The 23,880-nt window shown below is 41.7% G+C and overlaps 1 protein-coding gene across 11 annotated transcripts in view; it reads left to right on the top strand.

Moving 5' to 3' along the window:
* Positions 1–23,880, top strand: part of rap1gapb (RAP1 GTPase activating protein b) — a 92,718-nt gene that overhangs the window by 58,329 nt on the left and 10,509 nt on the right. For 3 of the 11 annotated variants that reach the window (XM_020096763.2, XM_069533680.1, XM_069533674.1), the window contains 14 exons: positions 514–607; positions 10,764–10,811; positions 12,222–12,260; positions 12,385–12,570; positions 12,930–13,033; positions 15,927–16,005; positions 16,126–16,179; positions 16,282–16,365; positions 16,457–16,557; positions 16,939–17,068; positions 21,032–21,187; positions 21,336–21,407; positions 22,394–22,480; positions 22,674–22,817. In XM_020096763.2, coding sequence (XP_019952322.1) covers positions 514–607; positions 10,764–10,811; positions 12,222–12,260; positions 12,385–12,570; positions 12,930–13,033; positions 15,927–16,005; positions 16,126–16,179; positions 16,282–16,365; positions 16,457–16,557; positions 16,939–17,068; positions 21,032–21,187; positions 21,336–21,407; positions 22,394–22,480; positions 22,674–22,817 — 1,378 coding nt within the window. Of the gene's footprint in view, positions 1–513; positions 608–739; positions 6,643–8,979; positions 9,016–10,763; positions 10,812–12,221; positions 12,261–12,384; positions 12,571–12,929; positions 13,034–15,926; positions 16,006–16,125; positions 16,180–16,281; positions 16,366–16,456; positions 16,558–16,938; positions 17,069–21,031; positions 21,188–21,335; positions 21,408–22,393; positions 22,481–22,673; positions 22,818–23,880 lie in introns of those variants that run through there. The other 8 variants (XM_069533659.1, XM_069533650.1, XM_020096764.2 and 5 more) reach the window with 6 other exon arrangements.

Raw genomic sequence — 23,880 nt, 5'->3', positions numbered from 1 at the left:
ACAACGCACAGTTCCAAACATGAGTGAATTGGGGATTGACTGTGATTGACAGGTAGTACTGTCCAATGGTTGCATGTGTCAGGTGAAGGTGGGCGTGCAGTGTCCACAAGCTCTCAGTAAGGTGCCAGAATGCCAGACTTCAGTTCACAAACCAGTGGGTGACATCACTTGGTTACAACACATTCTTGGGTGGAGGACATAATCACAGCAGGAAGTAAGACAACGGCAGACACCTGAGGGAAGCTATTACAAAATAAAAGAGGAAATAATACAGAGTCACTCAGATGGGCGCGTCCTGAGAGCTGAATTCTTGACTGAAGAAATACTATCAGGACAGTGGTGAAATAATAACATCCTTCTCATTGTAGAGTTGAATGAACCTCCTCAATGGGATGAGTCAATGGTGTTACGATTATTTTCCCTGTTCTTTTATTGCGTAAATGAGAAACTCAGCGAGAAACCGGTCCTAACCTCTCTCCCTCTCTCCACCCCTCCATCCTCTCTGACTCACAGGAAACAAGATGGAAGGATTCCTCGTATCTTGGATGAAGTAGAGCCCTTAGCAGCGCACTCCCACCCTCCATTTCCTCTTCCCTCACTTTCAAAGGTAATGCGATACTTTGACCGGCTGCTGTTCTCTCCTCTCATCAGGGCTCGCTGTGCTGGAAACTCGAGGCAGTGCCAAGAGCCTGATATGATGAATCTGAGAGAGACACGTACCTGGGATCAATTTTTCATACAATGGAGCCTTTTTTTTTTTTTTTTTTACAAAAGTCATTTGACATGTGGTATGGATAGAAATGATTTCAACAAGGAAAAGCTGTTCGGATTTTTATACGGGCGCCTGGAAGACTGAATCCACTGTACCTTTTAATTAAAAAAGTGATGGCTGCATTTATTATTACGGACCCTGGGACTGTATAGTGTTGGTCACCAGCATGGTTCAATTGTGCATCCGACTAGAATAGTATGGTCTGTATTTATATAGCATTTTTCTAGTGCTTTCCAGCACAGTATTTGCCGTTTACCCATTCACATTCACACAGTTCATCTACGTGCAGCACCCTCTCTTTCGCATAATGTCCGCACAGCCATCACAGCCATCACAGGCAATTTGGGTTTCAGTGTCTTGTCCAAGGACACTTTTGCATGCAGTATGTATCGGGCATCGAACCAGAATATTGTAGTGGATGACCCGCTCTACACATCAGCCGTCCTACTCAAATAGAGTAGAGCCATCATCAGTGACTAATGTTAGAATAAAGGATTTCAGTTGCTTGTTTAAATGATGAGTTGGGTGATATTAAGTCCTGTTCTTGTCAGTCAAAGTTATCTCAAGATTCAAGAATCAACACATTATTGCCGTTGATTTGAAATTGCCTCGGCGAGATCACCCAACATACACAAGAGAAAAAATCTGCTCACTCTAAATACATCATAGAGAACGAAGCACGTGTATAATTTGAGCTCTTGGAAAGAATAGAATAATAAAAACTAAAACTAATAAATAAAACAAGTATTAAATGGTAACTGATAATCTTCAGCAATAATCAGTGACAGACTATAAAGGTGGAATTCATTTCTATATATGATCCTACTTCAGCCATGTTTTCTGAAAGTGTGGAGCTGTTTTTGTTTTAATTACTTTGCCTTAAAATGAGAGAAAGTATATATTTTTAGCCCATTTAATAATTTATATCCTCAGTAGGAACATATTCATATATATTCTAATTCTTCCATCTAGTAAATAACTTTGGGGACTGCAAGATGGATTCACTAAAATACCTCCTCCAGACAAATCCCTATATCCTTGTAGCATCTGTGCATTTTAATCCCTTGTCGGCTCCCGGTCGTCAAATCCATTTCGCTGTTGCACCCAGGTGAACGCTGCCTCTGATGCCTGCACCTCCTGCTGACATAGTTGGCAGGCTGTTGTGGTGCCTGACGGAGCTGGAGCCTGTGCCCTCTGTCTCAGGCTTCTGTGACAAATATAGATCTGCAGCAGTTGTTCCTCTCTGACACATACATACCAGTACCAGGAGGCAGACTGCTGTTATTTTTATTCAAACATGTGCTTTATATGGAGCTACAAGGAATAGACTTGTAGTGTTGAGTCATGTGTTTCCATTTCAATATTTAAATATTATACGTCAAACTGTAGACTTAATTATTTATTTTATTTTGAACCAGTTAAATGAATCTCAAAGTTGCAATTACCAATTTGTCAGGTTGGGTGTGTTCCCGCCGGTAGTTGTAATTTTTTACAGCACAGCAGGTTGCACGCAGTAGAGTCGTAAAAGACATGATGCAACACTTTATACTTTTATTGCTGTGTAGAAATTTCCAGTGGTTAAAGTTTAAAGCCCCTTTAAGTGATTCAGTCAAGAGTTCGAGAAAAGAACCGAGCTGATGCAGACGAAAAACAAGTTGACATATAATGGAGTCTGAATCATAAAAAAGCTCAGAGGGCTTGAGATGAAGTGCGTTTTTTATAATTTGACATCCTCTTTTTCTTGTGACGCTCACTGACATGCTCATATTGGCCTGTGAGTTGCAGTGCATCCTTTGCATGTAGACGTAGCTGGGGTTTTGTAGAGCAGTAGTGCATATGTGAGGAAAATGCCTGTTTTCAACTCCAGAAGAAGAAGAGTTATAATTCGCCTCAGCATCAGTTGGGTTTGAAAACTACACATTAGAAAAATAAAATAATCTGAGGCTGCAGAGTTAAAGGGAAGTTTTTTGATTGAGTCAGCCACTACCATCATAATGTGAGTGAGCAGCCGTGGGTCAAGTTGCATGGTGGGAAATGGATACTCAAAATGCAACAAGAAGTTTTGACTGGAAGGAAGACTGAAAAAGAAAAAGGAGAACTCGTTCTCATGTTCCACTTCTTCTGCATCCAAAATCCACCGTCTGTCTGTGAATCCCCTTTGAAAAGCACACAGATGTAACCAACGAGCTGTGGACCACCACCAAACATTTCCTATTTCATTATTCATAAAACATGACAAGATGCTTCACAACACTATGATTATGACTTTATTCTGGTTAATATCAGCCTTACGACTTGTAAAATTCCAACTTTGTGTAATATCACCACTTCTTGTTATGACTTTTTTCTCATAAAACCGATATTTTTTCCATTTTAGTCCTCCTAAGATTAGATAATTCTTTATTAGTCTCACAGGCTATTTCCTGTGGAAGCAAATGAAGCTACTATTCACTATAAGTTCAAGGTTTTGCTCTCTGAGGTCCTTGATAAGGCTTTTTGTGACGATACTGCATCACACATACAAATGCCCTGCAGACGTTAACCAAAGATCCAGAGGTTTTCTATGTTACAGGGAGAGTAACGGTCCGTCTTTTTCTAAATCTGTGCTCTTTGTTGGTGTAACGACAGTAAGGAGTAAATACATGTGTCTCCATACACAGAAACCCTGCAGTTATTCTGTAGACCTTCACCTCTGTGGCAATCAACCAGCTCCTCTGGCACATTGATGGAACGGAGGGGGCCCATCTGTGTGAACTCCATTAGTGTCTCCCAGGCACCAGTGGCCACAGCAAGGTCAGGGTAGAGTCTCTGCAGCCAGACCTGATGAACGGCCCCCGATGGATTCTCTCTGGATGAAAATGATGGGCTTCTGTGGCCGGTGATTGGCTGTCTCTGAAGATCAGTTTTCCATTTTACTGTATCGCCTCTAAAGTGAACCTGTGATGCAAAGGCCTCAATGTAGGGATGGGGAGTGAGTAGGCGAGGAAGTGTTGCTTCAGATGCAAATCATTGGCAATTTGTCTGTGGAAACATTTAAATGGGGCTCTGTGTGTGAGGAGTTAATGAAGCACTGGAGTCACAGCTTCTACTCTTATACTCTACACACTATTCTATGGTTAATATTGTTAATAAAAGATAGTTTGCCTATCACACATTAAGAAGGCAGCATTCACAAAAACACGGAAATCTCCAGAGGGTTCAGGTGAGGGATGGTGCAGCATGCAGGACGTATTCAGTCTGCTGCGGAGATCTCATGTTTTTGTTTACAGCGCATGTTAGAAATGCCAGAAACTATCCTCCAGAGGATCTCTGTGTTCTCACACCCGGACATTGTCCAAAGTTCTTATTCAGCTGGCAGAAGAAACTCAGGAGAAAGTTTGGAGCCTCTCATTGGAACATTTGCGTTCACAGATATGTTCCAGTGAATGTCAGGATGTTATCCAGAGTTCAGCGCACGTCTGAAAGCAGCTTAAAATTCTGTGAGATAACTTTTATTTACTTACATAGTGTGTTATTACCTTTCAGCCAGTTGGTCAATGAATCAGTTGATTGGTCAATCACTCACACACACACACACACACACTGCAATTGCTGGTAATTATGAAATCACTGTTAGCGGTCAGTGGGTTTACAGCTGAAACAATGGATCTGAACACTTCATTAATATCTCACTCACATTCTGACTTCATGTGACATTTATATATGATTATCTGGAACATTAGTATTCACCTGTCTTCTTGAGTCCCAGTCTGGCATTCAGCTAAAGCCAGTTTAGGACAAAGTCAACAGAGAGACAGGCCTTAGTGAAATGTAACCTGGGTGTGAGACAGTGTTTTAAATGGAAGTCCTATTCTTGTGCAGTAACACGCTCCTGAACGTCTCCCATGTCCACACAAAATCCATATTTTGTGCACGTTGCATACAAACCATGTAACCTCTCCTCCCGGTGTGTTCTTCCCATTGATTTTTCCCCAGAGGAAATCAATGGAGACGGTTAGCTTACCATGCTTATCTGAAATGAAAAATGTTTAACGTACATGGCTGGAATCTGTCCCGTTGAAAGCTTTCAGCAGTGTTTCTTTTTTTTTTTTTCTTAAGAAGTAGGTCAGTGTTTGTTGATATCTGATGCTGGAAGTGCGCCTGATGGAGAGAGCTGCACAGAAAAGACTCCTGCTTTCACAGACCGACAGCTCCCCTTTCATCCGGCTGTGCTTCCCCTCGGCTTTTTATTTTATCCCTCCCTTTTTTCCTCCTCTCCATCTCCCACTGTCCCTTGTGCTCTCATGTCATATCCGTGCTTAACTATGCACAGGTGATTTTCAGAGGTGCAGAGGTTGGCAGAGTCATCCATTAAGCTGTGGCGTCTGACATGCAGGGAGCCGGGCTGCCGGCTTGTATCCTCCCTCGTGGATGTGATAACACTCGGAGCTCTCACGTTGTTGTGTTCTGACCAAGGACACGACGAAAAGAGCCTGATGCATTTCACTGCAGAGCCTCGACTCATTAACTTTACTTTATGCTATCTAGCAGAACAGTGACCACCCTCAAGTACATTTCCCATTCATTTTCACTTTTGATGTTTCAGAAAATCAAGTTTACAATCTAGAACCAGGTCGACCAGCTAGACCAATTAGAAAACAGGTTCTAGACTGGCACATAATAATTTTAAGCAATTGCGAAATTTCCAAAAGACTTCCAGCAAGTTTCCTCTTTAATTTAACCTTGTTGTTAATAGAGTGTTGCGGTACATTGTAATTTGTATCTGGTATGTGTGTAAAGCTGAAGTTTCATAACTTAGTACAGTAACGCTGAAACGATCCAATCATAGCCAACGTGATTTTCAGAGTTGTAGAAAATATTTCCTTGGTAACAGTGAACTCCAAAAATCTGAGACGTTGCTATTGCACCTAAGATTGTGGGAAGTATAGTACGTCTTGTTGACATCACAGCTAAAACAAGATTTTCTTAAAACCCAGTTAATATCATATGAACTTGTGTGTTCAACATTGTTTCACAATCTCGTAGCTTGTCCTAAGTCTACTTTGGGTGATTAAAATATTATTTAGCATTTTTCTTCTACGCTCTATGAAGCTCTCTGGCTGTAAACTCTCAAACAGCATGGATGAACATGAGTCTGAAATAGAAACATATATCCAACATCTCTTAATCAGCCCTAACAGTAAGTACAAGAGCACTGCAGGTGTAATTAACCTACTTCTTAGTGCGGGGAAACATAAACTGTAAACTTTATGGAAATTATTGGGTTGTAATTTGTCACCGGAGACTGAAAGAAATGTCAACACTGACCTGTTTTTCATGTTTATGGCTGCCCCCCCGTGTGTGTATGGAGGCTTGAGAACATTACATGAAAGAAAAGAGGAAGAGAAAAGTCTCATATTGTGATATAACGAAAAAGAGAACTTTTTGTGAGTGTGTGTGTGCCCAAGTGTCAGTGTGTGAGTTGCATTAAAAAGAGAAGATAGTTGTGCAGGGAGGGGAGAAACATTGTTCCTCCCTTTCTCCTACTTCCTACAGAACAGCTGTATGTGTGTGAATGTGTGTGTCTATGACAGGGTGGAGTGTGTGAAAAGAGGAAGGAGGAGAAATGCATTTCAGCACATGCATTTATATACACTTGGATGTATTGGTTCTGATGGACAGCCGTCAAGTCTCCTCCCCTGCTTTCTTTGCCTGAGCGACACTCCGTCAGTGTGAAGTATCGCTATCACTCTCACCTTTCTCCTTGTGGCCGACGTATCCACACTAGTGTAACGATGAGTGAGCTCAGGGCAGCTGAGGATGTTTTATTGGATGCACTGCTCAGCCATCCCCCCAGTAAGCCTTTACTCAACAGACGGTGCCACAGTGATGTGAGTATTTTTCACTTTTTTTGAAGTGAGTTATTCTTTTTGCTCCAGATATTGTTGTGTGTTTAAATCTTAATGTAGCTTAGGGTGAGGCTGTATACAATGCGCTGGCTGTAGACCAGTACTGATATTTGTACACAGCACAGAAAGATGAATGCTCCACTGATCTTAGGCCTGTTTTAAACAAATCAAAAAAGAACCTGGCAACTTCACATGCTTTTCTTTTTTTAATCTGATGAAAGCATGAAAAATAAATTTTACAAATAATTGAATGAGGCTATTTTTATCAGAACTTACTGGATGATACACATGTTCTGCAGCACCTTCACTATCCAGTGTGTAGTCCTCGGCTCCATGTCTTCCCCAAGAGAGATTCAGTGATGTTACTGTGGAGTCTTCGTGGTTCACTGATAATCTGGTCAGCACAGGACAATGTTTGTTGATGTTTGCTTTGCAGTCAGGAGCGCAATATGTCCCCGAATATCATATGGCACTGTTTACTCTCACATGCAACAATGGACCAAGGCTGCACCTTTGGCTTTACTGGGTCAGGGTCAGGTGTGTTTGTGCTTGTGTGGGTGGTGATATGTGTAGGTTTACAACTATGTTTTAGTGCATGCATGAAATGTATGTGTAAGCTTTTCTGTTTCTGTGTGTGTGTGTGTGTGTGTGTGTGTGTGTGCATGTATGTGTGTGTTTAGCGTGCCCCGCAGTGCCCCTCAGTAAATTCAAGCTGTCATGTGGAAACATCAGCCTGGCACTTCAGTCCACTTCTGTTACATGGTGAACAGAGGGCTCACCCCACAACAAGCAGCGCCTCCAGGGCTGCTGCGATCCTCTCCCCCTTCATCTCAGGTTGGAGCTGCTAAGAATCCAAAACCTGGCCTCTGCAGATAACAAATGCAGGCCGCAGGGTGTTTTAATACCTCCACGCAGGCGACAGCCGTGGCTGGAGGCATTGTGTTTCGACCGTCCATACACAAATACATCCGGTCTTGTGAATGTAATGTCTCAGGAATGCATCGAGGGAATTTCCATCAAATATTCTAAACATTATTTGCACATAACACAAGAGGGATTGTGCTAATCGTCAAGACAAATTTCCTGGCAACTCTCTAATTGGATAATAATGATGATGAAGGGATAAAAATTTATATCAAACATTTCAAAACTGCATAATGTCAAATAAATAGGTCAAATACTTATGTTCCCTGCTGCTTATCCAATACCTAAAAAAACAAACAAACAAGTGTGATACCTAAAAAGTTTATTTAATCATTACTTTTAATGTTTGGTTTATATTCCATTCACTAACATAGAGATGATAGCGTCTTTTTATGCCACAGGCGACAGTTGTGGTCGGAGGCCTCCCGTTCTTGTATATGCAACAGGAAGAATTAATGTGCTAATTATGCTATTTGCTGGCAAATATCCAAATGGACAGAAAAGATGAAGAGATAACATTTTATATCCAAAAAGTAACTTCACTGTGACATTGCAATGTTCTGCAAAAACACTTTTCTGGCCATCACTTAACTCCATTACTCAGGAACAGAAGGAGGCCCGTGTTTCCTGCAGCTACACTAGTTAGCAGAGGCAGAAAATTGCAAGCTGCTAATTCGGTTTTTTCTACTGTAGCATGTGCGAGAAGATTAAAAAAAAACCTTTATTTTCAGTGAACCAGTTCAAAGCCATTCTGAAGATGTATATGTTCTGTAGTCGTAGATCGTCCGGGTGTAATTATGAATCAAGTAGTTGGATCAATTCCTTTTGTCTAATGAGAGGCGCTGCCATCAGAAAACCTCCTAGAGGCAGATTATACCACAGGAAATACTTCACAGACCATTCATGTGAATTTATGTTTACACTCTGTATTTCCTTTATAGGTTAAATATATCTCATTCACACACTAACGTGACTGTGTGTGTGTGGCGGATGCCAGAAGCACAGTGCTTTCCAGTCAGTCAGATGAGCTGTCGCCTGCAGCAACAGACAAAAAGCTCCATGGAGCTCTGAGGCTCATTTTTCTCCCTGAAGAGTTACTTGTTTACAGTGTTTGTCCTTAAGTGTGGAGGAACGATTCTCCTGGCGTTGAATGGAGCCTCAGTGAGAGTGATGTCAAGTTGTGTGGAGGCCGGGGGGGGGTGGGGGTGGTGCTGTCATAGTGAGAAATGGAGTCGGGATGTCGAAAATTCAAACGCATGGTTTCGTGTCTGGAGAAGACACAGCCAGTATTCTTAGTGAGCGGAGATGAGTGAAGGGAAAGCACATCAACACCTTGTCTCCACAAACGATCAAACCCATTTCCCTGTTTGGATCTGTGTCAACTCTCTCCACCAGAACTCGGACCTGTTTGCCATGATCGAGAGGATGCAGGTACAGTGATCAGCCTCCTGGATTTTCTATCCACCGCCTGAACTCGCTTTAATCAAACGCCGTCCTCAGACATAAAACTTCCATTTACTTCTATTTCGAGAATTGCGTTTCTCTGCTTTTCTTATTTTCAGATCTCTGCCACTCTACTTATAAATGTGTGTCTATGTGTCTTCACCATTATTGAGTATTTACCTCAGGCTGCCTTTAAAAACCCTCATGCTTCTGAATGTGCTGAACAGAGCCTCTGTGTTGTGTCTCCTCAATCCGGTAGTTTTTCTTCTGCATCACCAGATGTGTGAAATGTTATGTTCCGGGTTATTTTTTCAATATGTTGCGGTGGATTTATAAGAATGTGCTTTTGTCATTGAAACGTGACGCAAGAAGAGTCGACTTTTGTGCGAGACAGTGGAGTGATCAACTTCATCAATGCAGTTTGAACCGAGACTTTGATCCCAGGGTGTCTTTGACGCTACAGGCATTCAAAACTGTAACTGGATCATAACATAGTCCTCTTTTTTAGTATTGTTTGATCTAGAGTAGACTGTACATAATGGAGAAAACTTTCAGTTAGGGTTAATAAGTTGTCTCTGAAACAATTTTTATCTTGTTGAAATTCTCCTCACGTTCACGTTGACTCACTCTGACATTTTCTCACATTTTATCTGGCTGGCAGGATACATGTCCGGATCAACTGACTCAGACATTTGCATATACTCACTTGCAGCCCGTCCGTAAAATTACAGGAAAATGTCCAGAGTTCAGTTCATGTCTGAAAGCAGCTTTCGGTGGATGCAATGATATATTGTTGAAAGAGCCATACATATATTATTTAGACGTTAGAAAAGAAACTTTAGAGGTTCAAACATCATCTTTCTAAAGTTGTGGAGCTGGAACCAAGAAGAATCGAGCGTCTGAAAGATCTTGATGTTTAGAAGAGAAGACGCGGTACCTCCTGCTAATGCATACATTTGAATCATCATGATCTTCTCGAGAATCTTGTTGATGTTTTAGTAGCTTCAACCATATTTGTTGTATTTACTCTGGGTTGTTTAGCACTGGAACAACACGGGAGAAACATGTCTGAGCAGCATATTTCATTTATGATTAGTGATGCTTGTTCTCATGGGGGGGGGGCGGCAAAGAGAATGAGGAAGGGAAAGAGAAACAGAAGCAGAGCGGAGCCATCTTCAAAGAATGAATTTGATGAAAGCATTTTCCAATTTCCTCATCATCTCCCTTAGACCTTTAAAAAAAAATGCATCAGATTTGATCCGTTTCACATTCTTGCTGCGGGGTATTCCACGCAAATGGCGACTGATCAGGAATCCTTTGTTAACCATCTCTCTGTGTGCTTTTTTTGAACTGTCATTCCTAACGAGTCAGCAGAATTACAACAGATATAGAACAGATGCAAAGTTTTTGGGCCTGAAGTGGAGTCGTTGTTAATGGTATTTGTTGTGTGGGTCATTAGAAACGCCTGTATTCTCATAGACTTCTCTTTATCTTTGTCAGTCGTCTCTCAGTCCTCTTTACTTCCTCTTTCTGCGGGCCGCCTGTTGATTTAGCTTGTGCTATAGAAACATGAATTACCATCACCAGGAATTATCTTGCACTCTCTCACGGCACAACACATTTCACGGAACTTGACAATGAAAAATGAGTATTTGTATATCTCCTCACGTGTGGGATGTGTTTGGTAGATATTTCACCTTACTCCATCAGTGTCATAGCATTTGTTTTCTCCACAGGGATTCAGAATGGATGAGCAGAGATGCCCCCTCCCTCCGCCCCTCAAAGTGAGTCTCAGATCGTCAGATCTCCTCATGAAACCGCAGTCTGGCAAAGCATCTGTAATGGAAAAGTTATAAACCTTTCCTTATCGGCCGTCAGACAGCCTCTATGGTGCTCACCAGCTGGGTTAGGAACTCCACAGGGACTGGGACTGAATAATCCTCCTCTGTCCGTTAGTCTGAATAATGCAGTGGGTAAAAGTAGGAGATCCTCTCAGCAGAGGGTTTGAGATGAATTGAGAAAGACCACCCAATAGATCGTAATCCTCAAAAATAAAAAATTATGGAATTGTTATGGTTTGGCTAACGCTACAGGTTGTGTGTATAATGTATAATTAGGTTTTAGAGTTTGAGTTCAACACTCACAAAAAGGCTGTTTAATTACACTCAGCATATTAGCTGTAAATTTATGGCCAAATGCTGTGGACCATAGACTTTACATAAAAATAGATGATGCATCTCCTGTTGCACAAAAATGAAGCCAAAATATCCTGAGTATGGGCGACAATTTCCATCAGTGCAGTGTCATAAGTAGGCCTAAAGGACTGTGACTGAAACTTAGTTGAATATAAAAACAGAGCTTGGTGTCTGGCTCTCACCATCCCTCCTGCTACATATAGCCAGTAACTCGCAAGGCAACAGGTCCAGTTCTGCTCTGCTGGGGTCGTTCAAATGCAATCTGGGGGGTAATGGAGAAAATCGTCTATCTGAAATTGAGGGAAAAGTGGATTCCCCGAAAAAACTGAATTGCAGGCAGATATCAGAAAATGGCTTCTGAAGTGCAGCGAGCATCACAGATTAATTCCACTGCAACTAAAAACAATTATCAGAGAGTTCAATAAAAAACATATTTGTCATTGTGTGATGGCCACTGATGTGTTCTGAATAGTCCTGCATGCATTAGCTGCCTGTTAGCTTCTCTACCAACAACACATTCAAAACCAGCAGAAGGTTGTTTGCTCTATTTCTCAAAAGTGAATGTTTTAATAACGTACTAAGAGGATTAAGGACGGAATCTCTGGAGGTGATATGTAAAATAAAGGAATATAGTGGGAAGTGGACATTTCTAATGTGACATCTGTCATGTTTGCAGGATAAGAACAAAATCTCTACTTCAAGGTTCAGCTTGTATAATTTAAGGGGATCTATCGGCAGAAAGGCAATTATAGTCACAGTTATGTTTTTATTAGTGTATAAACACCTGTAACTAAGAATCCATTGTGATTACATTAGAATGACACCTCTACATAGACAGAGGCCACGCTTGACCAATGACACCTCGGTTTAACTTTTAGGGTGCAGTCGTATCGTTCATCTTTATATTGTTTCTCAGTAACAGTGTTTCTGCTCATTGTTAGTTTACAACAAAGAACTAATACTGAAAATGTTGACTCATATTTGTTTCCGTCCCTGCAGACAGAAGAGGACTATATCCCTTATCCCAGCGTCCATGAGGTACAAACTTTAAATATGTCAAGAGTTTGTTTAAATAGGTGTTCTGAAATAATGAAATCAATGCAGTACTATTAGTTACTCATGAGTTTTCTTTCTCAACGTTATCATTGTCCATCATGGTCAGGTTCTGGGTCGCTGTAGTCCTTTTCCACTCATCCTGCTGCCACAGTTTGGAGGCTACTGGATCGAGGGAACCAATCATGAGCTTAAAGACGCACCAGAAACTGATCAACCTCCCTGTCCCTCCTCCCACATCAAACTGGAGACCAACAGCACCGCCAAGATCTACAGGAAGCATTTCATGGGCAAGGTGAGGAAAGGAAACCTGCTGATTCATTTGTTTGTGTGTTACCTACCATCACCCTTACATCCACCAGGACAACACTCAGGCACATGTGTTCCCCGTAAACAACTTTTGACATCATCCTTCTGGACACGGTAGTGCAGATGTTAGCACTGTTGCTTCCCTACTAGAAGGTTCTGATGGCCTTTCTCTGTGTCTGCATCTTCTCCCAGGGAGTGGCTCCAATCTGTAAATCTACTGCATCCATCATATATACATATATATAGATATATATATAGTCGCTCCACTTTATTGTAGTATTGTATTTTATTATCATGTCAGTATTCATCTGTGCATGAAAGTTTCTTCTGCTTCTCTGCCCCCAGGAACACTTTAATTATTACACCATGGATGCTGCCCTGGGCCACTTGGTCTTTTCCATGAAGTATGATGTCATTGGGGATCAAGAGCATCTACGCTTGATGCTTCGGTACAATTTCTCATTATCTTTATCTCTGACTTGTTTTCTCTCCCATTTGCGCTTCTCCTTTTTTTTTTTTCGCTTGTTGAGTCCTCTCTTTTTCAATTATTCTTTGCCTTTATATCCTTTATATTGTTTCTCTCTTTCTATATTTCTATATATACTTTAGACTCAATCCTGGCTCCTGATATCTGTGTAATGCAGCAATTTATTTTTTATTTTACTCTATGAATCATTTCACATATCATATTTTCACACATGACTGCTTTTTTCTTCTGTGCTAAGGATTTTATTAGGTTGAGGAAAAATGACTTTTGTCAGTTATGAATTTTGAAATGTTATAAATAGGCGGCTCAGTTGAAAGGCCTGCCCCTGCTGTCAGAGGTTACACAATAATTCCACATCGAAGTCATCAATTAAATTAAATATGACATCAAACGTCAGCTGCCTCTTTTACACAGTCGTGATTGTAAAAGCTTTTGTGGAAGTTCTTACATCTTTTCTGCAAAATGATTCGGTTCAGTCACAGTATTTTGTGTCTGATGGTTTTTTTGTACAAATTGTTTCATAAGACCTGACCTGGTCCAGTCTGCTCCAGTCATTAGTCCTTCAGCTTCACCTTCAGCATAAGGTCCTGGTCCCACACACACAAATGAAGCAGTGACGAACCTTTGCCTCCCAATCTCTTCCATTCTGTGTGAGCAACGGGGCGATCAAAACATTTGCTCTGTGGCAAAGCAGATCCGCAGTGTGGCTTTGCTTTGGCTGTAATTGGCGTCTGTCTCATGCCTTCTCCAACCCTTTTCCTTCTCCTCGCCTGCAACGCCAGTGTCTTCATCTGTTCTTGTGCAAATACCACAACCTCAAACTGACTACAGACCTGAGTCATGCACCGTCAGAAAAGATTATATAAAGACAAAAGTAGCCAGTGGTTAATAAGTTCTCTGTGGCTTTGCTACTTCAAATCTTTTGAAAGACACAAGCTAGGCACGTCATAAAGGAGGAAACAATGATAGTTGCAGGAGCACGGGTGCCGCGACAATTGACAGAACACAACTCAACAACCAAAACAGGAGGAGAAGGAGGCCATAACCAATGTGGTGTGAGTGACTGTAGCATGAGTGTTTAATCACTGGTCAGGTCATATGTTGATGGGTCTGCGTGGGACCAGATTGAACTGGAGATGATTGCGGCTAACAGGTCCAGTACAATGCTTTCCTGTGCAGGACTTGGCTACAGACTGTAAAACAGTGTTTCCACGTGCATCACATTCTGTACTTCACTGCCCACATTCAACAAGCGATGCTACGTAACTCATCTCTGCAGGCGATTAACATTCACGTATGTGTGTCCGCGCCCTGGGCTCTCTGTATAGATGATGACTTTTAGAAACTGTGCCACAAATTATTCAACCATCAGCCCACCACTTCTCTATGTTGTACAAGCCACGTCTATTTTGCACAAGCCTGCCTCCCACCACCGCCCACACTCGCTCCTTCACGCCTTCGCATTCTGCTAAAGACAGATGAGGGGGAGAGAGAGGCAGAACGCAACGCACCACAAAACCTGTGAATTAATTTTGGCACCTGAGAGACTCCACTCCAGGTTTTAATAGCTGCAGCCCCTGTTTGTTAATGGAGCTGCAGAGTGGATGAGTGTAGCAAGGTAACAGGCGCTCAGCCCTCTACTTTATTTTTTCACACAGTGATGTTTTCCACTGAGTAGCCGCCACCCACGGTCGCTCCGTCATCCAGGTCAAACACAGTCACCCCAGCTGGTGTAGTCACAGGCCCTGACTCTCAGTTCATATATAAAGACTTCCATTCAACCATCCATTATCTGCACCCCTTATCCTCTCAGGGTCGCAGGGAAAGACCTGAATGATGAATCATAAAGTCTTTGTGTAATTTACTGTTAATGCATTACGCTCTTTAAAAAGACACTCTTATATTCTTTGGTAGACGCAAGAATCCCAGACTGTTGATGGGTGGATTCTTTACGCTTTGGTGCCAAACCGTTCAAAGAAATAATGATGTGATGTGATGTCTGATGCTTCAACATATCAACATGTTTAAAAAACTGATCACCGAAATCCTCAGATCGGCTCATTTTCATGAAGAACGCCTTTGTAGACCGTGTCGACCCGTGGAGGGAGCCCTTGAATTGGGACACAGCTACAGTCTCCATGTCTTAAGAGGACATTACACTGACTTAAAACAATTTCCTGGAACCTCATAACCTCATAGTTACTACTTGTCTGACCAGTGTCCTTGAATTAAACCTAACCTTGTTGTGTGTCTTTACCGTCTTATTTAATGATTTTCATGATAGGGACTTGCTGTCTGTCCCAATTAGGAAGACAAGTCACCATAGTGTTACTGTGTAAACACGTTGAGGTCCCTACAACATGAATACCACTCAGTGTAAGCTTCACTGAGGGAACTGTTGGATGTCTCCATAAAATATTGTTAGGTCTCGACCTTTCTCTGTAAAGAGGCTTTAGATAATGTGATTTGTCGCCTTACAAATAAAAATTGAATATGAATCTTTGCCCAGATGTTGAACTGCACTGTGGGTGTGAGCTCCCATAAATAGTTCAGATTTTCTTAAGACCACCTCACAGTTCTCTTGGTACTATTTATCATAACCCTCTGTTAGAGCAGTGACCTCTTCTAGAGCAGAAATTACGGAGCCATTCAGCCCTCTCCCTGGCAATCTTGTCTCGGACACATCAAGTGTCAAGACCATTATACACACCCAGCACAGTGTTTAGTGGAAAGGTCTCCTTTGAATTGGTGATTCAATTGCATGAATGCGAGCAACAGAGAGGAGAAGCATTGAAGCCGAGGGATCATTTTGCATTAAAAATAGAACTTTGACTTTTTCAAATTTTGCCTTTCAGCACAAAGCTAAAAACCTACCATGATGTAATTCCCATTTCCTGCCTTACCGAGTTCCCCAATGTGGTTCAGATGGCCAAGGTAGGCAGCTGTTATGAGCTACATGTTATTATCTGCTGTATGTATTTGTTAAAGACACACAATTTCACTATCTCAGCATATATTCAAAAATCTAAAAATGCTCAATGTACTTTTTCACAGCTTGTTTGTGAAGAAGTTAATGTGGACAGGTTTTACCCCGTCCTCTACCCAAAGGTAGGGACTGGTCCTCATTGTGACATTTACCTGAAATTTCACTTGCACCAACTCTACAGCTCCATGAATCTGATTTAAAACCTCCCGTCTTCTCGTCCTCAGGCGTCGAGGCTCATTGTCACCTTTGATGAGCACGTGATCAGCAACAACTTCAAGTTTGGAGTCATTTATCAGAAGTTTGGCCAGGTGAGTGCAACTGAAGAGATAACCATGCCAATCTTTTCCTTTTAATCGTATGTCACGCCTCATGGAAATGCACTTTCCCTGCTCTTTGCAGACATCGGAGGAGGAGCTGTTTGGGAACATGGAAGAAAGTCCGGCCTTTGTTGAGTTCTTGGAGTTTCTGGGCCACAAGATTGAGCTTCACGACTTCAAAGGGTTTGGACACTTTACATTTCGATTTCTTCCAGCAGAACATTTCAGCATTTTCGGGTTACTTCTCATTATAGCACAAAGGTCTGCCAGAAGACGGCAACTCATCTCTTTGCTATTGATCCAGGTTACGTCTTGAATGAATCTGTGAAACACTTGATATTTGTAGTGGTTCCAACATTGTGACTGAGTTGTCTGAAGATGTCCCCTTGACGTTTTCTCAATGATGTATGAGCGTGGATGGACCGGCCGCTCTTAGAGCATTCACCTGCGTTCCTCTCCACTTTGTCTTTCTCTCGACTCTTCACCTCAGTCCTCTCCTCCCCTTTTTCTTCCCTTTCTTCACTTCATTCTGCCCTTAACCCCCCTCCTCCCTTTCTTCCCCAGGTTTCGAGGAGGACTGGATGTCACTCATGGGCAGACGGGCACAGAATCCATCTACACAAGTTTCCATAATAAGGAGATTATGTTCCATGTGTCCACCAAGCTGCCTTACACAGAGGGAGACTCACAGCAGGTATAGATTCATCATCAGAGAAACTCATTCGTCTTTCCAAAGCAGTTCTCAGTATCCTCGACTAATTGATTAGTGAAGCCCTCTCCTTGTGACACCATCATGTGTTTGATTGCAGCAGCAGCTCATGGGTCAGAGGCTGTAACATCATAATTTTAGTTCTTTTAAGTTGATGAAGCAAGATTAATTGTTTTAATCTGTAATTAGCCTCATTCTGGGGCACGGAACAAAAGCGATAAAGTCATAAAGTACTTAAAGCAACAGTTTGATGTTTTTGGAAATACATTTGATCACTTTCCCGCAGAATGAAGAGATAAACCCACTTTCGTGTCTAAACAATAAATATGTAGCGAAAGCCAGCGGGTGATGAGCTCAGCCTGCAACGTAAAGCCTGGAAAAAGGAAGAAAACATCCTGGCTCTGTAGCAAACGAAATCTCCCCAACAGCAAAATAAATCTCCCTAATTATCATCTCAATTGGTTATTCCATACAAAAATGTATTTCTAGTTTTTTTTTGCCAAACTAAGCTAACATGCTGCTGGCTGTACTTTCATGTTCATGTTCACAAAAAAGTGGAATCGATCCTCAGCGGCTGATTATTCTCTGTATGGTAGTTTGAGTTTCACGTTTAATAATAATAATAATATGTTTATTTATATAGCACCGTTAAAAACATCCATTACATAGTGCTTCACAAATAATGCAGAACGCAGCGACGTTCAGATCAGACACATTCACAACAACAGGAAAATATCCACAACATTCAGGTTTACGAGGGGGCTGGCAGGAAAAGTTCCAGAAAATGTCCAGAGCAACTGACCCGGACGTTTGCGTTCTCAATCCAGCAAAATGTCCATATTACAGTGCAGGTCTAAAATCAGCTTGTGGCAGGTTCGCTGTCCTCACTGTTGTCATAGAGAAATCAATCAGTTTATGACATTTACAAATTCCTCAGGCGTCACAATGTTCTCTTGTGACTTTTGAGTTTCTCCTCTGTTTGTTTGCCTCAAAACTTTCATCTCTTTGATGCCTTGTCAGAGTCGGCGACATTAGTCCTTAGCTGTCTCTCTCACTGTCTCTAAGAGTGTGTTTAACATTGTTACCACAGTAAAGCTGCACAGATGGTCCATATGCATGAAGACAGGGGATCCTAACCCACGCAGACATGACATGATTGATGAGGGAAAGCGCACCAATAGTAGTGCAGCAGGATTTCAAAAGAAGAAGGTTTATGTCATCAGATCTGATTTTATGGGGGTAGCCTATACATCATTGCCAGATGTCAAGCGTCTGAATGAGTGCTATTCAGCTGTCTGGCGTCTGAACACTCTGTGTAAGTAAATACTAAAGCAGGCTCTTAATGAGCTTGGGTGATGCAGGCCTCGTCTCCAATGCATGTTAATTGAACAGATATATTTTCCCCTCCGTTTTTGAAAAAATCTCTGTCCACTTGATCTACGTTTTACAAAGAGTCTCACAAAACAAGAAAATGACAACAAGCATGTCAGGCCAGTAGGTGGTGATACATGAACAATCCATCAAATACCAGCTAAGCACTGTGTTCCAAGTATTAGATCAGGTGAGACAATGATTCTACATTTAGCTCCAACCTAGTCATGCTAACCAAACTTAGGGAAAACGATATCTTCCTTTGTAAAAAATCAGTTTGAGTGACTTAAAACATCTTTTGCATGTGGACAAGAGGCAAGAATGCAGAGGGCAAAGTTTGGTTTGCAAAATATTTGCATAAATGGATCAGAAATGTTCAAAATATAGTCTGGTTTGGACGAAGGACTTGATCTTGATTTTTGCCAAAAAATAATTATTTTGCATCAAAACTATGTGTTTATAAGTGCTACATTCAGAAATACAAGGCTAATTAAAACATTTTCTGATTCAGGGCCAAATTCTGAGACATTTGAAGATATTTGAAAAATACAGGATGTGTCAGACTCTTTACCTTTAAGCAATTTAAAACATTTCCTTTTACTCAGGAATTTATTTCTGGCTGATACGACTTCAGCAAACAATAAAAACTTGTCGGGCCTGAAACAGATGGTTGATTGTTTTCATGTAAACAGACGGACTGGCTTTAACAGACAGGGAGAGGCTATAAGGTAATTTCTTCCTGCAAAAGAATCGTCTATAAATCCTAGAATAAATGTTTGCACATAATTGTTCTTCTCTGGAGACATTTTATAGCGGCAGCAGCTCAACAGGTGTGAAGTGGTTTTGCTAAAAGGCTGCACTTCAGTGTGTTAAACATCCTGGTGGCTGACGCAGGGTAATCAACACATGCTGCAGCAGAGCCACAATGATCAGGCTCTTAGTGAGTCTGTTGGAAAATACTGTTACTGTCTGCGCTGATATTATCAGTGTATTCTGTTTACCACCAAACTGTATCTTCAAAATCTGATGGATCTCCTGTGACTAACATGCTGTGGAGTGATTTAGGTCACAGCGACCTCGTGATAAGAATCATTTTGGAGGGATGAACAGGGCATCGTGATATCCACTGGTGTTTTACCATTTCATTTCTCAAGGAAAAGCATTTATGGGACATTGTCTCAAATATGAAATCTACCCTGACTACTGCAAAGCTCTACCTACAGATATTTACCTCTGTCAAGGATATTGTGTTTTCAGGCCTTTTCGTTTTGTTTGTTGGTTGGTTTGTTTGTGATCAAGGTTACACAAAAACTGCTCAACAAATTGGGAGAAAACTTGGTGGAAGGGTCTGAAATTGGTTAGAGAAGAACCCAATAAATTTTGGTGCAGATTCAGATCAGGGGGCGGATCAAGGAGTTGTTTTCATCACTTTCTTTAACACATTGAGATTGTCGGCATTGCATTTGTTGACATTGTCACCGATTTCCCAGGAAATAGTTCATGGATCTTGATGAATGAAATCAGGAACATTTAGGGGACTGATATCTAGAAGTGTGCAATTTGTTTCAGCTTGATTTAATTTAAGGGGACTAATGGGCCTTGGTGGGGACATACGCTCTATTAAGTGTCATTCTAGTTGTTGTATTTTTAGTGTGATGGTTTTTCAGTCATATCTTCTCTGATGTTTATGGGAGCCTGTTTAAATTAGACTCACTTGCTAAAAGTAGTGGTGACAACATAGATTCATAATTCAATAAAAAAAGAAGGTGCCCCTAATGCTTGGCAATACCAGGCGATTTAAAAGATATTGCTTGGATGAAAACTCGTTGCTTGAGCACAGTCACTCTGTCCTTCAAGTAAGTGTCCTTTTGCCAACTTTAAGCGTCTTGGCAACAAAATGCAGCTGCTCTGCAGCAGGGATTTGGGTTTCTGACACTCAGCCATCATAAACCATTTTTGTTTCCTGCACTGATATTCATTTTCTTAATTTCCACACCACCAACACATCTGAAACCCTAAATTAATCTAGCATAAACCTAAATTGAAAAAGCAGTTGAAGATTAAGTGTGTCGCCTCAAGTGGTCAGGTTAATATTGCAACCAACCTATAGGGTCTTAACACAGTTATTATAACAAAGATATTATCATATCCCATTTTTGCAAAGAGATCCTTAGTATCTCTACACACTGCTCCTTTAAAGGTGATTTATGGAGGCCTATGTGTCAGTATATAGCATACAGCATAAATGTCATCCATACCCATGATATATTTAGACTTTACTTTTAAAAGAAATGATTGAGAAACTCGTCGATGTGTTGAATCCTTCACAGAGGCTATCCAGAAGAGCTCGGTTTCAATTTCCTGGCTGATAAATATAAACTGGGTTGTCAAGCATTTCGGAAAAGAGGTTGTACTCTTGGATTAAACTCAACTTCCACTCTCTCTGCTGGGACTGTATTTACTCCCAGTCAATCTTTTCTGTGCGAGTCCTGGATGTGACGGCTCTGTGTTTGTGACTCTAACTGGTTATTTGATGTGTTTCCTCTGTTGTTAGTTGTGTTTATCTCTGCCCTCCAGCTGCAGAGGAAGAGGCACATAGGCAATGACATCGTCGCCATCATGTTCCAGGAGGAGAACACGCCCTTTGTCCCAGACATGATCCAGTCCAACTTCCTGCACGCGTATGTGGTGGTGCAGGTGGAGAGCGCGTGCACGGACAATGTCACCTACAAGGTTAGTTTTAGACAGCGGATACTATATCAAGGCAGAGCGGGTGACTTGTCTGTGTGGCTTTTAAAAAGCACGAACATGTGTCATGCATCACATTTAATCCTTCGGAGAGGTTTCACAGGTCTGAGATTTCCTGCTCTGTCTCTTCCAGGTGTCTGTGACAGCGAGGGATGATGTACCTTTCTTTGGGCCGGCTCTGCCTGACCCTGCCATCTTCAAAAAGGTCTGCAATCAAACAAATGCATTAACTCAGTTCCCCTGAGAGAAGCTGCTCACACTTCATAAACCTTCATTGACTCTGCTGTCCCCTCTCCCTCACTTACTCATTTGCTGCTGTGGCTTGAAACCTGTATTTACCGACGACATCATCACGGGGTGACGCTCATTTACAATGATATTGAGTTAAATAGAAAGAAGAGGGAAAAAATGCAACAACAACTTAGGAGCATTCTAATAAACAAACTCACATTTTACCGATAAGAGCCATTAAAATAAAGGTTGATTAGCACAATTAGAGGAATAAAGATTATGACCGTGCAAATTAAAAACATTCGTTTAAAAAGCCAAATAAAACAAATTACAGGAGGTAGAAGTTTGCTCAATGTAATGATGTGCTGTATTTGGTTCCACGATTTTCTGAGTTCAGAGCGAACTTGTGGGACATGAACTAAAAGCCAGTTGTTTGAGCGAGTCTGATTAAGTCTTACGGTTGAAGTATTGCTGATAGACAGTCTGGTAGTTTTCCAGTCAGAGTAAGTAAGTACAGGTAAATACAATATTATAAGGTAAACCTGGTCATCTTCAGCTCCTACAGTCTGTATTTTGAAGATTTTACCCTTTTAAAATAAATAAAATTCACTATGTGCTGGTCAAGTTAAAATAAATCAAAGCATGGCTGCTGAGAGGTGTAGAAATACTTTGATTCATTGTGAAACTAGAAGGTCAGAGGACAGGAACTGATAGGTGATTCTTCATATGTGGCCCAGGGTTGCATTTATTGTCACACAGCGTAAATAATGTGCATCCCAGACCTCCTCACAATCAGTGAAGGATTTTTGATGGAGTAGCTCTGCATACAGAGGAGCTGTATGACTGTTTTAGAATAGCTGGATGTGATGGTAGTGTAAAGTACTTTGATGCACAGTAAGACCAGAAAAGTGTGATATAAATTCAGTTCATTTGACTTTTCCATTTGCTTGTCTCTGTCAGGGTCCAGAGTTTCGTGAATTCCTCTTCACCAAGCTCATCAATGCAGAGTACGCCTGCTACAAGGCTGAGAAGTTTGCCAAGCTGGAGGTAAGTGTGGTGTGCGTGTTCTCGGTGGGGAGTGATTTCAGGTGACAACACAGATTAACTGTAATCTCCAGCGCTTCTCAAACTGCCACAATGCAAATGAGCTCGACTCCTAATATTTGCTCTCAGCCGACTGGAATTTGAGATTTTTGAGTCGGCTCCTCTGCAGACTGACAGCGTTCTTGTTGTATGTCAGGAGCGCACGCGCTCGGCCCTGCTGGAGACTCTGTACGAGGAGCTGCACATCAACAGCCAGTCGATGATGGGTCTCGGTGGGGATGACGATAAGCTGGAGAACGGGGGCGGTGGAGGAGGAGGAGGCTTCTTCGAGTCCTTTAAGGTACGGCCTCATCCCTTATTTGATGCGACGCACCGTTAATCTGAAACTCCACATGCATTAGAGGGAATGGTGACAAGCGGAGAAACTTCAGGATGCTTTTTTTTTTCACCCCCCTCTCCCCTGTTTCTTGGCCGGGATTCTGGGTATTCACACATGAGAAAACAAAGCAGAGAAAATTTGTAGTATCTCAAAGGACCAGTCCTGTGGCATTTGATTTCCTCACTTGGCTGTGACTGCTGAACTCAGTGTGTTTTCACGTGATGGTGTGGGGAGTTTTTTCTTTTTCTTGAAGCTGTTGTGTGTGTGAAAGGCACTTTGCTCTGACTGAGAGTGCTCCATCAATGACCATTAAGGTTGTGGAGCTCAGCCGCTGAGGCATGGCAGTAGAAGCTGTGATTGTGTGTGCCTGATGAACGATTTAATGACCCCTCATTAGGGAGTTGATGATGCAGTTTGCATGTCTCCCCATGGGCAGCGTTCCCTCGCTGTTTTTCTTCTCCTCTCTCTCTGTGTCGCCGACTTGTTCTCAGTTATTTCTTTGCAACTTCAGAGAAATATACCAACAGTTCTCACAGTCTCTGTGATCTCTTTAGATCCATCTCTCTCCTCCATTCCTCCATACACTACATCTATGAATGTACCTGCAAGTCCTGCCTCTCTTTTTCTTTCTACCTGTCGAGAGCCATCTTTCAGTCTCTCTTTTTCACACCTCCACAATTTTAACCAAGCAAAGATTTTCCACTCTCCCTTTCTCGCTACATCCAAACGAATATGTTTTCATTTGAAAGCGTTGAAACGATCTCTGTCCAAACAAGCCTTTTCTTTCTGTATTCCCATCCATCCTAACACGCCTGTAAACACATATCATGTGACCTCTCATGTACCCTGGACATGTGCGTCCTGTTGGACATGGGAATTGTTGCAGATTGCTTGAATAATAACTTGTTTCATTGTAAAACGCAGAGTTTTAACAGCACAACAGCTGTAAGCAAAGACAACCGGGTCAGCAATGCTGATTATCCATGTTACGTTCTACACTGGTAGCAGTGACAGGTGTCTAAGT

The sequence above is a fragment of the Paralichthys olivaceus genome, chromosome 2, assembly GCF_024713975.1.
Source record: "Paralichthys olivaceus isolate ysfri-2021 chromosome 2, ASM2471397v2, whole genome shotgun sequence".
Lineage (NCBI taxonomy): Eukaryota > Metazoa > Chordata > Actinopteri > Pleuronectiformes > Paralichthyidae > Paralichthys > Paralichthys olivaceus.
The sequence above is the reverse complement of the archived record's forward strand: the minus strand, read 5'-3'. Positions and strand labels throughout refer to the sequence as shown.